The sequence below is a fragment of the Pseudophryne corroboree genome, chromosome 5 (genome assembly GCF_028390025.1).
Source record: "Pseudophryne corroboree isolate aPseCor3 chromosome 5, aPseCor3.hap2, whole genome shotgun sequence".
Lineage (NCBI taxonomy): Eukaryota > Metazoa > Chordata > Amphibia > Anura > Myobatrachidae > Pseudophryne > Pseudophryne corroboree.
In genome coordinates this window covers 795,299,940-795,316,329 of record NC_086448.1, presented here as the reverse complement: position 1 = coordinate 795,316,329, position 16,390 = coordinate 795,299,940, and the positions used below count along the sequence as shown (strand labels likewise).

At 45.5% G+C, this 16,390-nt stretch overlaps 2 protein-coding genes across 2 annotated transcripts; one reads left to right on the top strand and one right to left on the bottom strand.

The window, feature by feature from the left end:
• The first annotated feature begins 4,512 nt into the window (after nucleotides 1–4,512).
• On the top strand, nucleotides 4,513–6,732 carry LOC134929482 (putative nuclease HARBI1). The gene is made up of 2 exons (XM_063925095.1): nucleotides 4,513–5,826; nucleotides 5,925–6,732. The coding sequence occupies exons 1-2, from the start codon at nucleotides 5,064–5,066 to the stop codon at nucleotides 6,182–6,184; spliced, it is 1,023 nt and encodes a 340-aa protein (XP_063781165.1). The 5' UTR covers nucleotides 4,513–5,063; the 3' UTR covers nucleotides 6,185–6,732.
• A 1,115-nt stretch (nucleotides 6,733–7,847) lies between these two features.
• Nucleotides 7,848–15,006, bottom strand: LOC134928558 (mucin-2-like). Its single transcript, XM_063924435.1, has 7 exons — nucleotides 14,790–15,006; nucleotides 11,842–12,020; nucleotides 11,155–11,674; nucleotides 10,588–11,076; nucleotides 10,364–10,489; nucleotides 9,211–10,288; nucleotides 7,848–7,889 (listed from the first exon to the last, which is right to left on the bottom strand). The coding sequence occupies exons 2-6, from the start codon at nucleotides 12,016–12,018 to the stop codon at nucleotides 9,603–9,605; spliced, it is 1,998 nt and encodes a 665-aa protein (XP_063780505.1). The 5' UTR covers nucleotides 12,019–12,020; nucleotides 14,790–15,006; the 3' UTR covers nucleotides 7,848–7,889; nucleotides 9,211–9,602.
• Nucleotides 15,007–16,390: the final 1,384 nt, after the last annotated feature.

Sequence of the window (16,390 nt, the reverse complement as noted above, 5' to 3'; positions counted from 1 at the left end):
CTGCAGTGCCACTCCTAGATGGGCCAGGTGTTTGTGTCGGCCACTTGTGTCGCTTAGCTTAGTCACACAGCCACCTTGGTGCGCCTCATTTTTTCTTTGCATCATGTGCTGTTTGGGGACATTTTTTTGGAAGGGCCATCCTGCCTGACACTGCAGTGCCACTCCTAGATGGGCCAGGTGTTTGTGTCGGCCACTTGTGTCGCTTAGCTTAGTCACACAGCCACCTTGGTGTGCCTCTTTTTTTCTTTGCATCATGTGCTGTTTGGGGACAATTTTTTGGAAGTGCCATTCTGTCTTGATTGACACTGCAGTGCCACTCCTAGATGGGAATGACCTGGTTGTCACATCCGTCAGAAATTTTTCTTAAAATATAACTTTTATTGGTGTTTATTTAAAAAAAGTGTGACAATAACTAACACACAAACATATGAGTATGGACGAAACATAGAGGTTAAAATCAAGACATATACAACATATACTCAGTGCAAATGAAAATAAAGAATGTGATTAAAGATTAAAAAGTGTGTCCGCGTATTTGTTCCTATGTCCTAATATCTATCGTTGCTCTTGATCGTACACCAGTCTGATAATTTTTATCAACATCTAGTCTAAATATATATATATGTGACTGGTTATTAATATATATAGTGTCAAAGTTATCTCCCTCTTATATTTGCGTTTATAACTATTGATCTAATAACACTAATATATATATTATTTTGTACAGATATCTACATTGTGCCAATCATGAATTGAAGGCAGGAAAATCAATATGTTTCCTCTGATCTCAATAGTTTTCTATGATGTCAAATATGTAGATCTTGTTCAATCACATTCATTCTCATATCGGATTATGCTTATCTGTTATAATTCACCAGTAATACGTAGTGTGTATAAAGCATGCAGATATTATTCCTCTGCCTGAGAGTTAGCACTCAGTATGCTAGTTGGTGCTTATGTGCTTGTTGTACTCATGGGCAATGCTTAATAACTTGTAGTTCAGAGGTATACTTATAGCTTTAATAAGATTCCGATACAGTTCCCTGTATTCACATGAGGCATCTATGTTTTAGAATCATGTTGTGTTCACTTGTTGGAGGTGGATAATTGCCTCACTATTAAACTTATAGGCAATACTTGATAGAATACAGTACAGGGGTGCACTTATAGCTTTAATAGGACTTCATCACTGTCTATATACTAGGTATTCATCAATTATATAGGATACTAATACTTCAATTGAGGATGACACTTTTAATAGTAAGGGAATAAATACATCTAAATCGAGGAGGGGAATGTTTTCATTTTATACATACATCCCTCTTTAAATATATAAGTTGCAAGATATTAGTGTATTATACTTTGCACATTGCTAAATACCTTGCTGCTCCTAGAGATATAGGCATACCCCTTTAATTGTGTCAGTTTTTCTTAAGTGGCACAGCCTGTCAGCTGCTACTCATATATTCCTATATCTGTTGCACTGGTTAGTGCTGAATTACTCAGTCACTTGATACTGGTTAGTTTGTATCTTATATGTCTCTAAATGGCTGCCAGGCAGCCTAAGTGATTAACTATGAAACAATGTTGCATTCCTGTCTGTTTGTTATTTTTCAACCTTCAATATCACTGCTGATTTGCTATTTGAGTACACAACATATATCTACTACATTCAGGCAGTCATTATCTATCTATTATACTGCAGCAGAACACTAGTTGTTTGATCTGGTGCTGTCTGAGCCAAGCTATAGCTTGATCTCCTATCTATCTATTAGCTATAACATGAATGCTGATGAAATTGACTGGTCACATTAAACTAGACTGGCTAAACATTTAATTGATATTAGAGCGCTCTAATATCAATTAAATGTTTAGCCAGTCTAGTTTAATGTGACCAGTCAATTTCATCAGCATTCATGTTATAGCTAATAGATAGATAGGAGATCAAGCTATAGCTTGGCTCAGACAGCACCAGATCAAACAACTAGTGTTCTGCTGCAGTATAATAGATAGATAATGACTGCCTGAATGTAGTAGATATATGTTGTGTACTCAAATAGCAAATCAGCAGTGATATTGAAGGTTGAAAAATAACAAACAGACAGGAATGCAACATTGTTTCATAGTTAATCACTTAGGCTGCCTGGCAGCCATTTAGAGACATATAAGATACAAACTAACCAGTATCAAGTGACTGAGTAATTCAGCACTAACCAGTGCAACAGATATAGGAATATATGAGTAGCAGCTGACAGGCTGTGCCACTTAAGAAAAACTGACACAATTAAAGGGGTATGCCTATATCTCTAGGAGCAGCAAGGTATTTAGCAATGTGCAAAGTATAATACACTAATATCTTGCAACTTATATATTTAAAGAGGGATGTATGTATAAAATGAAAACATTCCCCTCCTCGATTTAGATGTATTTATTCCCTTACTATTAAAAGTGTCATCCTCAATTGAAGTATTAGTATCCTATATAATTGATGAATACCTAGTATATAGACAGTGATGAAGTCCTATTAAAGCTATAAGTGCACCCCTGTACTGTATTCTATCAAGTATTGCCTATAAGTTTAATAGTGAGGCAATTATCCACCTCCAACAAGTGAACACAACATGATTCTAAAACATAGATGCCTCATGTGAATACAGGGAACTGTATCGGAATCTTATTAAAGCTATAAGTATACCTCTGAACTACAAGTTATTAAGCATTGCCCATGAGTACAACAAGCACATAAGCACCAACTAGCATACTGAGTGCTAACTCTCAGGCAGAGGAATAATATCTGCATGCTTTATACACACTACGTATTACTGGTGAATTATAACAGATAAGCATAATCCGATATGAGAATGAATGTGATTGAACAAGATCTACATATTTGACATCATAGAAAACTATTGAGATCAGAGGAAACATATTGATTTTCCTGCCTTCAATTCATGATTGGCACAATGTAGATATCTGTACAAAATAATATATATATTAGTGTTATTAGATCAATAGTTTGGGGACAATTTTTTGGAAGTGCCATCCTGTCTTGATTGACACTGCAGTGCCACTCCTAGATGGGCCAGGTGTTTGTGTCGGCCACTTGTGTCGCTTAGCTTAGTCACACAGCCACCTTGGTGCGCCTCTTTTTTTTCTTTGCATCATGTGCTGTTTGGGGACTATTTTATTGAAGGGCCATCCTGCCTGACACTGCAGTGCCACTCCTAGATGGGCCAGGTGTTTGTGTCGGCCACTTGTGTCGCTTAGCTTAGCCATCCAGCGACCTCGGTGCAAATTTTAGGACTAAAAATAATAGTGTGAGGTGTTCAGAATAGACTGGAAATGAGTGGAAATTATGGTTATTGAGGTTAATAATACTATGGGATCAAAATGACCCCCAAATTCTATGATTGAAGCTGTTTTTTAGGGTTTTTTGAAAAAAACACCCGAATCCAAAACACACCCGAATCCGACAAAAAATTTTCGGTGAGGTTTTGCCAAAACGCGTCCGAATCCAAAACACGGCCGCGGAACCGAACCCAAAACCAAAACACAAAACGCGAAATATTTCCGGTGCACATCACTAATATATATATATATATCTCTTAAGACAGCATCTTTAATATATATATATATATCTCTATATATACACATATATATATATATATATATATATATATATATCTACATACTAGGGTCTCAATCTCTGTTAATATGGTAACTGTCCACGCTACCACAGCGCTATAAACCCATGCCGACGCCATCGCCGGTCTGAGTAGTGTACCAGAATGTGCACGCTATCTGCAGGATCCCTGAGAATAGCTGTTACGACAGGGCTACCTTTTGTGACACCCTAGGGGAAGATTCCCATTGTATCCTGGCCCTAGTGGGGAAAGGATGCTGCCTGAGAATTCTTTGTGGGAAACTGCAGTCTCTTGTCTGGAGATTCCCGCTCTTTTTTATCATGAGAGGAGGGAAATTTACCTCAGCTTTCTTCCCCTTCAACATGTGTACCCTTGTGTCAGGAACAGATGAGTCATCAGTGATATGCAAATCATCTTTTATTACAATAATCATATATTGAATACTTTCCTGCCATTTTGGCTGTAACTTTTCATTATCGTAGTCGACACTGGATAGTGAGCATTGAGAGACTCTGAAGATCTCTGCAACAGAGGGACAGACATGGCTAGATTTCCTGTCTGTTCTCTAATCTTTTGTGCCATAAATTCACCTTAGCACTTACACATATCCAAACCGGTGTCGGCGTTGTCGACGGAGACACCCTCTCACACACATATTAGCTCCATCTCCTCCTTAGGGGAGCCTTTTACCTCAGACATGTCGACACACACGTACCGACACACCAGACACACAGGGGATGCTCTATTTGAAGACAGTTCCCCCACAAGGCCCTTTGGAGAGACAGAGGGGTATATGCAATTGCAGGCGAATTCCAGAAATAGTCGAATTCTGGAACTTTTTCGCCTCAAAAAAACAATTCGCCTATGCAGTACAGTACTTTATCGCAAAAAAACGGACATTCAAAATTCGACTTTTGGCAATTCGACTTTTTTCGCATTCGACTTTTCTGCAATGGTACAGATGCTGCAATTCGCCCAAAGCATATTCAATTCAAGTTTGGAAATTCGCCTGCAGTGCTTTTCGACCGCAAATTCGACTATTTCAGTCCGCCTCAGTTGACTGGCGGGATCTAAAAAAAAAATTTTAGTACATGATTTTTTTTGATATTTGAGGATTGCTAGTAGCATATCTATTTATATTTGAAAGGATTATCTACTTGGTTTGTCTTTTTTTGCTTCACAAGTATTATTTAATTGATTTTTTAAAGGAATATTTTTTTCTTCAATCTCCTGAGGGAAATTTACCCATGATTCCACAGTTTTACCCAGGATACACTTCTGCAAAGCCCCTCCTATCTCCTCACTCCCAGGTTTGAGACTACAGGGAGAAGGAGCCATTTTACAGTCAGCTCTGTGGAATCGTTTTTTTAGGAAAATTCCTGCGTTTTAAAACACATTCCTATTTTTGTACTGACTACAATGATGGAGCCTTTTTCTGACCAGATTGTGATGTTCATGCTGGCTGCAAGCATGATGGAGGAAGAAAGTGCTGATGAACATCAGGATCCAGGTCAGCAAATGTCTGCATTGGGTGAGCCAGTATTGCGGGTTTCATTTCCACGTCCACGCCAGTATCGCACTAGGCGTGAACTGGAGGATCTCAGCGAGTTCGAGGTGATACAAAATTATCGCTTATCGACTCGCGACATATATTCGCTGTTCGCTCTGTTGGAGGCCGACTTGGAACCTCGGGCACGGACAAATCGTGCAATCAGCGGTTTTCAGAAACTGCTGGGGACGTTACATTTTTTGGCGTCAGGCACATTCCAGCCTACACTGTCTCAAACATGCGGTTTTTCACAGTCGACACTGTCGCGCTGTATAACCCAGGTCATTAGGGCTTTCCGCAAATTGACGATCCAGTACATTACATTTCCAGAGACGGACAGCGAATGTCGTGAGATCAAATTAGGCTTTTTCAACAAATACAAATTTCCCAATGTGCTGGGCGCGATTGACTGTACCCACGTGCAGATCAGACCGCCACGGAATTCAGAGGAATGTTTTCGGAACCGAAAACAGTTCCATTCCCTGAACGTGCAAGCGGTCTGTGATGTAAACATGAGATTTTTGAACATTTTTGTTGGATTTCCTGGATCATCTCACGACTCCTTCATCCTAAGCCAGTCATCGCTGTTTGACAAGTTCGAAACAGGAAACATGCCTGGTGGCTGGCTGTTAGGTATGTATTTTCATTCTTTTATTTTTTTATTATTTTATTAATATTTTTTTATTATTATTTTTTACAAGTACCTAACATTTTTTTTATATTTTCTATAGGCGATGCGGGTTATCCAAACAAACCGTGGCTGTTGACCCCATTGTCTAATCCTGTTGGTAGAGCAGAAAAACGTTACCAAGAGACACACATTGCATCGAGGCAAATAATTGAACGTGCCTTCGGTGTACTTAAAAGCCGGTTTCGATGTTTAGACACTTCTGGCGGTGCTCTTTTGTACTCACCGTCGAAGGTTTGCGGCATGGTAAATGTGCATGTTGTATTTTACACAACATATGTGTCGCAAACCGTTTGCCGGTGACTCTTCGTCGTAGTGCTTTCCGACGCAGGAACCGGTCTTCTGCTCTACCGGTGGGTATGGGCGAAGGAGAGGATTCCCGGCGGACATTGATCCAAAATTATTTTGCAGTTGCCTGTGAGTATACTGACAACATTTGTATTATCGTGTAAACTGACATTGGAATATTTTTTAAAAAACCTCTTCATTTATCTATTTCAGAGTTTTACATCCTGTTGATGTATATCCCCAGGCCCGTTTGTACAGTTCGTTCCCCCCTGTTTTATCCTGTTGGGTTACCGCAAATATTTGACCCTTTTATCCAACTCTACCATGGGCGACCTACTGGAGATGTGGACCTGACCCTCCGCCATGTAGCAGACAACCCCCTCAGGTGAGATGTATTGACCAAGACTCCCTTGTCCAAAATCACCCCGGCATGTCCAAAGTGCAGCCCTCCGGCATTTGCAAGACTGCACATCCAAACATTCCCTCCTGATACACCAATGCTTGTCAGGGAATGTTTGGATGTGTAGTGACGCGAGTGGCGGAGGGTTGCATTTGGACCCACTGTTCCCCGCTTGTGTTGTGTGGACTTTATGTACCTCTTCTTTCCAGTCCCAGGGTGACACTATTACCCACATCTGGAAGCTCAAACTGTTCTCTTCCACAGGTCCTGCGATGTATCTTCCCAAGTGGCGTGGATGTGAAGAGACACGACATTTCAACTGATGTTCCATGGCCGACCTACTGGTGATGTGGACCTGACCCTCCGCCATGTAGCAGACAACCCCCCCTCAGGTGAGATGTATTGCCCAAAACTCCCATGTCCAAAATCACCCCGACATGTCCAAAGTGCAGCCCTCCAGCATTTGCAAGACTGCACATCCAAACATTCCCTGAAACACCAATGCTAGTCAGGGAATGTTTGGATGTGTAGTGATGCAAGTGCAGGAGGGTTGCATTTGGGCCGCTGTAACCCGCTTGTGTTGTGTGGACTGTTGTATGTACCTCTTTATTCCAGTCCCAGGGTGACACTATCACCCATATCTGGAAGCTCAAACTGTTCTCTTCCACAGGTCCTGCGATGTATCTTCCCAAGTGGCGTGGATGTGAGGAGACACGACATTTCAACTGATGTTCCATGGCCGACCTACTGGTGATGTGGACCTGACCCTCCGCCATGTAGCAGACAACCCCCCCTCAGGTGAGATGTATTGCCCAAAACTCCCTTGTCCAAAATCACCCCGACATGTCCAAAGTGCAGCCCTCCGGCATTTGCAAGACTGCACATCCAAACATTCCCTGAAACAGCAATGCTAGTCAGGGAATGTTTGGATGTGTAGTGATGCAAGTGCAGGAGGGTTGCATTTGGGCCGCTGTAACCCGCTTGTGTTGTGTGGACTGTTGTATGTACCTCTTTTTTCCAGTCCCAGGGTGACACTATCACCCATATCTGGAAGCTCATACTGTTCTCTTCCACAGGTCTTCCGGTGTATCCTTCCTAAGTGGCGTGGATGTGAAGAGACACAGTTCCCCTGATGTTCCCTGGGCAATCTACTTACGTACAATTCAACTGCATTACAAATTTTAATAAAAACCACAGGAAACTTCTATTTTTTAAAGTTTATTGAAGAAAAATGTTATTTTTTAAATAAAGTTTGAAAGTTAATTAAAACAAAAAAGTAGTTTGTTCTTCTTTACATTCTTTTCTTGTGTATATAGATATCTGTGGGGAAAAGAAAAAAAGTATATTAAAGTAAAGCCACACTAAATTCATGTTCATTTCTTTTCAATGAAAATTTGTGGAACAACACAGCCCAGCATGACCCATTGCTGGACTGTGTGGTTCTACAAAGGCATGCGGTTCAAAGTGCAATAGTGGCGTCAGTGGTCTGCACTTTGAAACGCTAACATTTGTGGAACAACACAGCCCAGCATGACCCATTGCTGGACTGTGTGGTTCTACAAAGGCATGCGGTTCAAAGTGAAATAGTGGCGTCAGTGGTCAGCACTTTGAAACGCTAAAATTTGTGGAACAACACAGCCCAGCATGACCCATTGCTGGACTGTGGTTCTACAAAGGCATGCGGTTCAAAGTGAAATAGTGGCGTCAGTGGTCTGCACTTTGAAATGCTAACATTTGTGGAACAACACAGCCAAGCATGACCCATTGCTGGACTGTGTGGTTCTACAAAGGCATGCGGTTCAAAGTGAAATAGTGGCGTCAGTGGTCAGCACTTTGAAACGCTAACATTTGTGGAACAACACAGCCCAGCATGACCCATTGCTGGACTGTGTGGTTCTACAAAGGCATGCGGTTCAAAGTGAAATAGTGGCGTCAGTGGTCAGCACTTTGAAACGCTAACATTTGTGGAACAACACAGTCCAGCATGACCCATTGCTGGACTGTGTGGTTCTACAAAGGCATGCGGTTCAAAGTGAAATAGTGGCGTCAGTGGTCAGCACTTTGAAACGCTAACATTTGTGGAACAACACAGCCCAGCATGACCCATTGCTGGACTGTGTGGTTCTACAAAGGCATGCGGTTCAAAGTGCAATAGTGGCGTCAGTGGTCTGCACTTTGAAACGCTAACATTTGTGGAACAACACAGCCCAGCATGACCCATTGCTGGACTGTGTGGTTCTACAAAGGCATGCGGTTCAAAGTGAAATAGTGGCGTCAGTGGTCAGCACTTTGAAACGCTAACATTTGTGGAACAACACAGCCCAGCATGACCCATTGCTGGACTGTGTGGTTCTACAAAGGCATGCGGTTCAAAGTGAAATAGTGGCGTCAGTGGTCAGCACTTTGAAACGCTAACATTTGTGGAACAACACAGCCCAGCATGACCCATTGCTGGACTGTGTGGTTCTACAAAGGCATGCGGTTCAAAGTGCAATAGTGGCGTCAGTGGTCTGCACTTTGAAACGCTAACATTTGTGGAACAACACAGCCCAGCATGACCCATTGCTGGACTGTGTGGTTCTACAAAGGCATGCGGTTCAAAGTTTCTTGAATAGATACATTGAAACATGGTTCTACTCACCTTGGTACGCACAACACGAACTTATGCCGTCCACTTCATTTTTCCCCACCAATCCTATGAATAAGTCAAAAACACAGACTAGTGAATAGTAAATTCACACAATGAAAGCCAACTATACACCATTACAAAAAGGATTTTTGGAAGAAAAAAGTGGTATCAGAATAGCTCTTTGGCCCATCATACATGTAGCCACAAGGAGCTTTCATCCGTTACCACACGCGCCCGCATACATGCCCGCGCATGTATGCCTACACAAAGCTCCTTGGTAGTACCCGGTCACGGGTGGGGAAGCCCAACACAGAAAACAATAGTAAGAAAAAAAACAAACTAATGGGAGGGGAAGAAAGGGATACATGAAAAACATATAAGTAAATAAAACAATACGACCGGGTTTATGGTGGAAGTCTGTCCGGATCCTCTTCTTCCCCCTGATAGGGCGTCGATGTCCTGGGAGGCTGGGTAGTATGTTGACTGGACCTCTGTGCCCATGCGGCTGAAGACTGTGTGGCCGGTGGTGGAGGCATCTGGGGGGTGGGGTACATCCCTGTATATCCCTGGTACATCTGTGACTGTCTGTACTGGGATGGGACTTGAGGAAGGGTACGAGGCGTCCTTGTGGCTTGCGACGGCGGATATGGTGGATCACCAGCGTGTTGATGAACTGGTCCTGGGAGCTTATCATAGATCATCTGCAGTGTGGTTGCGATGACCTGTTGGCTGGATGAGGAGTGTCGATGACTCTCCGACATGTTTTTATTGCTTTCTGCCAGACATGAGCTGTTGTCCACGAGCCGGGTCATGGATTCGGCCAGAACGTGAAGTACGTTCATATTCTCCCTATGATCTTGCATTCTGACCTGTAGTATTGTGGCCGTGCTGTCGGAAAGAGTCTTCTGCAGTTCAAGCAGACTGTTTGACATCTTCTCCATTGTCCTCTCAATGTTGTCCAGTCTGCTTCCCACGACATTGGTGTACGTATCCTGGCGGGTCCCAATCTCCGATGCCAGGGTGTGAACCCTCTGAACAGTTGAGGGATTCTGCCCTTCCTGGATGTCTGCCACCACTTGGATTTGGGCAGCTGAAAAGAAAATTAGAAAATATTATACACATTCATCATACATTTTTTTAAAGGCTCACAATTCAATTTACTCACACAGGGATGTAGCAACTGGAGCCTCCTGCACTTCCACCTCGTCATCCTCTGACGACTCCTGTAGGAGATCCGGCCTGAAGTAGGAACCAATCCCCGAAGCTAGTCCGCTGCTGGTCCGTGGCACCACTGTTTGCAAAATAATTTTTTTGGGAAAGTTAATAAACTTTACACAACTGCTGACCCCCCCCCCCCCCCTCCCACACACACACAAAATAAATACAAACCTTCTCCATCCTGTGATGCCGCTGCTCCAGGAGCTCCACTTGTCCTCGTTTCGGAAGACTTTTCAAGGGTCTGGCTGGATACGTCTGCACGGCTGTCCTCAAACCCAAGAAAAGTTTTGTCTGTTAACCCTGTAGACTCAAACAGATCGGGTGATGGGTCCACAAGGGTTGTGTCTTGAGGCTCTTCAGTCACAGTCCCAGAGCTCCTGGAGAGACGACGATCTGGTGATGGCCTGCGCGCAGGAGCTGTAGTTTGGCGCCCATCTTGTGGTGTGGTCGCCGACGGTGTCTGGCGCACAGGTGATAGTCTGTGCGCTGACGTCGTCTGGTGCACAGGTGACAAACTGCGCGATGACGAACTGTGGCGCACAGGTGACGATCTGTGTGCTCGCGATGCTTGCGGCGCAGTTGATGGTCCGCGCGCTGCTGCTGATGCCTGCTGCACAGGTGACGGTCCGTGCGCTGGCGATGTCCTCTGGGCAGGCCTGTCTGGAAAAAAAAAAAAAAGCACATTAGCACATACAAAAATTTTAAAGGGAAGTACAGCTCATGTGAATGTATTCTTACCATCAGGCCTCCTTTTGGACGGCTTATCTCCCGCCTTCTTCCGTCTTCTGGGCGGTTCTTCCTCCTCGGGAAAGCCAGCAGGACGGCTAGAGTCCACACCTCCGCGAACTCCTTCGACCATGGCAGGGTTCATGCGCCTTCTAATAACATCCTCCCAGGATAGCCACTTCAGGTTGAGAGCCGGGCCACCTCCCGTAGCTGTCTCATGTCGGCGCTGAATCCCCATCTTCTTCTTGGTCTGTCTGCGGCAATCACTGTACCGCTTCGAGCAATTTCTGGTGCTCCGGTGGTTTCCAGATATTGCAGTGACTTGACTCGCAATGGATTCCCAGATGATTCGCTTTGTCCTAGCTGCTGTTGTCTGTGCCCTTGGTCCATACAAAACGTCGTAGGACCTGTCGACGCAATCCACTAGGGTACAGTTTTCCGCCTCAGTGTATCTGGGTCCACGCGGCTTTTTCGGTCCTGCATCTTCACCAGAGGCTTCCTCCTCCGACTGCTCCTCTGGCTGGCTTCTTGCCTTTAGGGATTAAAAAAAAATAAATTTTTTTTTAATAAGATCGGTATGTACCTGTGAGTGTCAGTATCCCTGGCATTGCGCACATATTCCAGTAGGTGTGCATGGCATTGCACAAACTACAGTGGGTAAAGTTTGATGCTATTTGTGTCTGCAGGTGTGGTTAGTACCTTTCTACTAGGCTTTTTCTTGGACTTCTCATGGGCCCTTGACGACCGCGGCTGGTCACTACATGCCTGGTCGGTCGTATCCGCCTCCTGGGTTGGCTCCCACTCCTCGTTGCTATGCAGGGATAGATCCGAGGGGGTGGGGGAAGGGGCGGATCGGGTCTGCTTGTCCTTTGACATCTCTGTTATAAAATAAAATAAAAATAAAATAAACATACATACATGTATAAATGGCTGACCCACACAAAATGGCTGACCCACACAAAATGGCTGACCCACACAAAATGGCCAGAAAGCATCCCAGCACACTCAGGAGGTAGACCACAGCTAAATTAGGAGGGAAAACACATGTTTGCCAAACAGCCGACAGCACATGTCGACCAGACTGTCGACCAAACTTGCTCCAAATCACTCCAAAATGGCCAGAAAGCATCCCAGCACACTCAGGAGGTACACCACAGCTAAATTAGGAGGGAAAACACATGTTTGCCAAACAGCCGACAGCACATGTCGACCAGACTGTCGACCAAACTTGCTCCAAATCACTCCAAAATGGCCAGAAAGCATCCCAGCACACTCAGGAGGTACACCAATGCTAAATGAGGAGGGAAAACACATGTTTGCCAAACAGCCGACAGCACATGTCGACCAGACTGTCGACCAAACTTGCTCCAAATCACTCCAAAATGGCCAGAAAGCATCCCAGCACACTCAGGAGGTACACCAATGCTAAATGAGGAGGGAAAACACATGTTTGCCAAACAGTCCACAGCACATGTCGACCAGACTGTCGACCAAACTTGCTCCAAATCACCCCAAACTAGCCAGAAAGCATCCCAGCACACTCAGGAGGTACACCACAGCTAAATTAGGAGGGAAAACACATGTTTGCCAAACAACCGACAGCACATGTCGACCAGACTGTCGACCAAACTTGCTCCAAATCACCCCAAAATGGCCAGAAAGCATCCCAGCACACTCAGGAGGTACACCACAGCTAAATTAGGAGGGAAAACACATGTTTGCCAAACAACCGACAGCACATGTCGACCAGACTGTCGACCAAACTTGCTCCAAATCACTCCAAAATGGCCAGAAAGCATCCCAGCACACTCAGGAGGTACACCACAGCTAAATTAGGAGGGAAAACACATGTTTGCCAAACAGCCGACAGCACATGTCGACCAGACTGTCGACCAAACTTGCTCCAAATCACTCCAAAATGGCCAGAAAGCATCCCAGCACACTCAGGAGGTACACCAATGCTAAATGAGGAGGGAAAACACATGTTTGCCAAACAGCCGACAGCACATGTCGACCAGACTGTCGACCAAACTTGCTCCAAATCACTCCAAAATGGCCAGAAAGCATCCCAGCACACTCAGGAGGTACACCAATGCTAAATGAGGAGGGAAAACACATGTTTGCCAAACAGTCCACAGCACATGTCGACCAGACTGTCGACCAAACTTGCTCCAAATCACCCCAAACTGGCCAGAAAGCATCCCAGCACACTCAGGAGGTACACCACAGCTAAATTAGGAGGGAAAACACATGTTTGCCAAACAACCGACAGCACATGTCGACCAGACTGTCGACCAAACTTGCTCCAAATCACCCCAAAATGGCCAGAAAGCATCCCAGCACACTCAGGAGGTACACCAATGCTAAATGAGGAGGGAAAACACATGTTTGCCAAACAACCGACAGCACATGTCGACCAAACTTGCTCCAAATCACCCCAAAATGGCCAGAAAGCATCCCAGCACACTCAGGAGGTACACCAATGCTAAATGAGGAGGGAAAACACATGTTTGCCAAACAGTCCACAGCACATGTCGACCAGGCTGTCGACCAAACTTGCTCCAAATCACCCCAAAATGGCCAGAAAGCATCCCAGCACACTCAGGAGGTACACCAATGCTAAATGAGGGGGGAAAACACATGTTTGCCAAACAGTCCACAGCACATGTCGACCAGGCTGTCGACCAAACTTGCTCCAAATCACCCCAAAATGGCCAGAAAGCATCCCAGCACACTCAGGAGGTACACCAATGCTAAATGAGGAGGGAAAACACATGTTTGCCAAACAGTCCACAGCACATGTCGACCAGACTGTCGACCAAACTTGCTCCAAATCACCCCAAACTGGCCAGAAAGCACCCCAGCACACTCAGGAGGTACACCAATGCTAAATGAGGAGGGAAAACACATGTTTGCCAAACAGCCGACAGCACATGTCGACCAGACTGTCGACCAAACCTGCTCCAAATCACCCCAAAATGGCCAGAAAGCATCCCAGCACACTCAGGAGGTACACCAATGCTAAATGAGGAGGGAAAACACATGTTTGCCAAACAGTCCACAGCACATGTCGACCAGGCTGTCGACCAAACTTGCTCCAAATCACCCCAAAATGGCCAGAAAGCATCCCAGCACATTCAGGAGGTACACCAATGCTAAATTAGGAGGGAAAACACATGTTTGCCAAACAGTCCACAGCACATGTCGACCAGGCTGTCGACCAAACTTGCTCTAAATCACCCCAAAATGGCCAGAAAGCATCCCAGCACACCCAGGAGGTACACCAATGCTAAATGAGGAGGGAAAACACATGTTTGCCAAACAGTCCACAGCACATGTCGACCAGGCTGTCGACCAAGCTTGCTCCAAATCACCCCAAAATGGCCAAAAAACATCCCAGCACACTCAGGAGGTACACCAATGCTAATAGAAGACCCAAAAAGTAATTTAAAGAATAAAAAAAAAACGTGAAAAACTACCCCAAAACACAAGTCTCCCCCAAAAAATGCAGCAACACAAGCAAGGGGCTATACACATACCTGCACACATGCACACATACACAAACACCCCATGTACACCTCATGGCAACCCCCACTACACAAACACATACATGCAACACCAGACACACATGTGGTACTTAGTCTTACCTACAAATGTTGTAAAAGCTCCTAAAATGGCTCTCCTCCGGGGTAACAGGAATCCTCCTGACTGTCCTGGAATAAAGCCTGCTGGGGTGTCCAAACGATATCCACAGCAAACAACCAAATTGCTAGCTCTGCACCTCCTCACACCTCTCTGCAGGTTCACAAAATGGCTGCAGAGCACGCAGCAAACAAGCCCTAATAAAGGGCTGCTTTCGGCGGGAAGGCAAATTCTGGACGCCCACTACTCGCCGATTGGCCGTTATCCGCCTGAGGGTGGGTCGAATTCGTTTTATATTGCATATGGTGAATTCAGGGTCCCGGCGACAGGGCTGCGGCTGGCGAGTGCGGGCGAATTTTACAGGGGCGGATTAAATGACGCGATTCGCCCGCTATTGCATATACCCCATAGAGAGAGTATGCCAGCACACACCCCAGCGCTATATGACCCAGGAATCACACAGTAACGTAGTGTTAACCCAGTAGCTGCTGTATATATTGTTTTTACGCCAAATTTATGTGCCCCCCCCCCCTCTCTTTTCACCCCCTTCTATCGTGCTTCTGCAGGGGAGAGCCTGGGGAGCTTCCTCCCAGCTGAGCTGTGGAGAGAAAATGGCGCTGGTGAGTGCTGAGGAAGAAGCCCCGCCCCCTCAGCGGCGGGCTTCTGTCCCGCGATTTTGCGTAAAAATAATGGCGGGGGCTCATGCATATTACAGTGCCCAGCTGTATATATGCCCTATTTTGCCAGGAGGTACCCAATTGCTGCACAGGGCGCCCCCCCCCCCCCCCCCCCCCCCCTGCGCCCTGCACCCTACAGTGACCGGAGTGTGTGGGTTAGTGTGCGCGCAATGGCGCACAGCTGCAGTGCTGTGCGCTACCTCATATGAAGACAGGAGTCTTCTGCCGCCGATTTTTACGTCTTCTTGCTTCACCCGCCGGCTTCTGTCTTCTGGCTCTGCGAGGGGGACGGCGGAGCGGCTCCGGGAACGGACGACCAAGGTAAAGATCCTGTGTTCGAACCCTCTGGAGCTAATGGTGTCCAGTAGCCTACGAAGCGCAAACTAGCCGCAGTTAGTAGGTTTGCTTCTCTCCCCTCAGTCCCACGTAGCAGAGAGTCTGTTGCCAGCAGATCTCTCTGAAAATAAAAAACCTAACAAAATACTTTCTTATTAGCAAGCTCAGGAGAGCTCACTAAAATGCACCCAGCTCCTTCCGGGCACAGATTCTAACTGAGGTCTAGAGGAGGGGCATAGAGGGAGGAGCCAGTGCACACCAGTAGTCCTAATTCTTTCTTAGAGTCCCCAGCATCCACTAGGACGTTAGAGAAAAGGGGACAATACCTGCTGCAATGCCTGCCGTACTGTGTAAAAAGGGGACAATGCCTTCCGTACTGTGTAAAAAGGGGACAATGCCTGCTGTACTGTGTAAAAAGGGGACAATGCCTGCCGTACTGCGTAAAATAAGATTTTACTCACCGGTAAATCTATTTCTCGTAGTCCGTAGTGGATGCTGGTGACTCCGTAAGGACCATGGGGAATAGACGGTCTCCGCAGGAGACTGGGCACTCTAAGAAAGATTTAGTACTACAGGTGTGCACTGGCTCCTCC

Excerpts from the sequence above, each read along its gene's own strand:
- LOC134928558 (XM_063924435.1), bottom strand. The coding sequence starts at position 12,018 with ATGTCAAAGGACAAGCAGACCCGATCCGCCCCTTCCCCCACCCCCTCG. Across the intron at positions 10,490-10,587 it reads GGCATCACAGGATGGAGAAG|TGGTGCCACGGACCAGCAGC; the intron begins GTTTGTATTTAT and ends TTTTGCAAACAG. Across the intron at positions 10,289-10,363 it reads TCCAGTTGCTACATCCCTGT|CTGCCCAAATCCAAGTGGTG; the intron begins GTGAGTAAATTG and ends TTTTCTTTTCAG.
- LOC134929482 (XM_063925095.1), top strand. The coding sequence starts at position 5,064 with ATGATGGAGCCTTTTTCTGACCAGATTGTGATGTTCATGCTGGCTGCA. Across the intron at positions 5,827-5,924 it reads GCCTGGTGGCTGGCTGTTAG|GCGATGCGGGTTATCCAAAC; the intron begins GTATGTATTTTC and ends TATTTTCTATAG.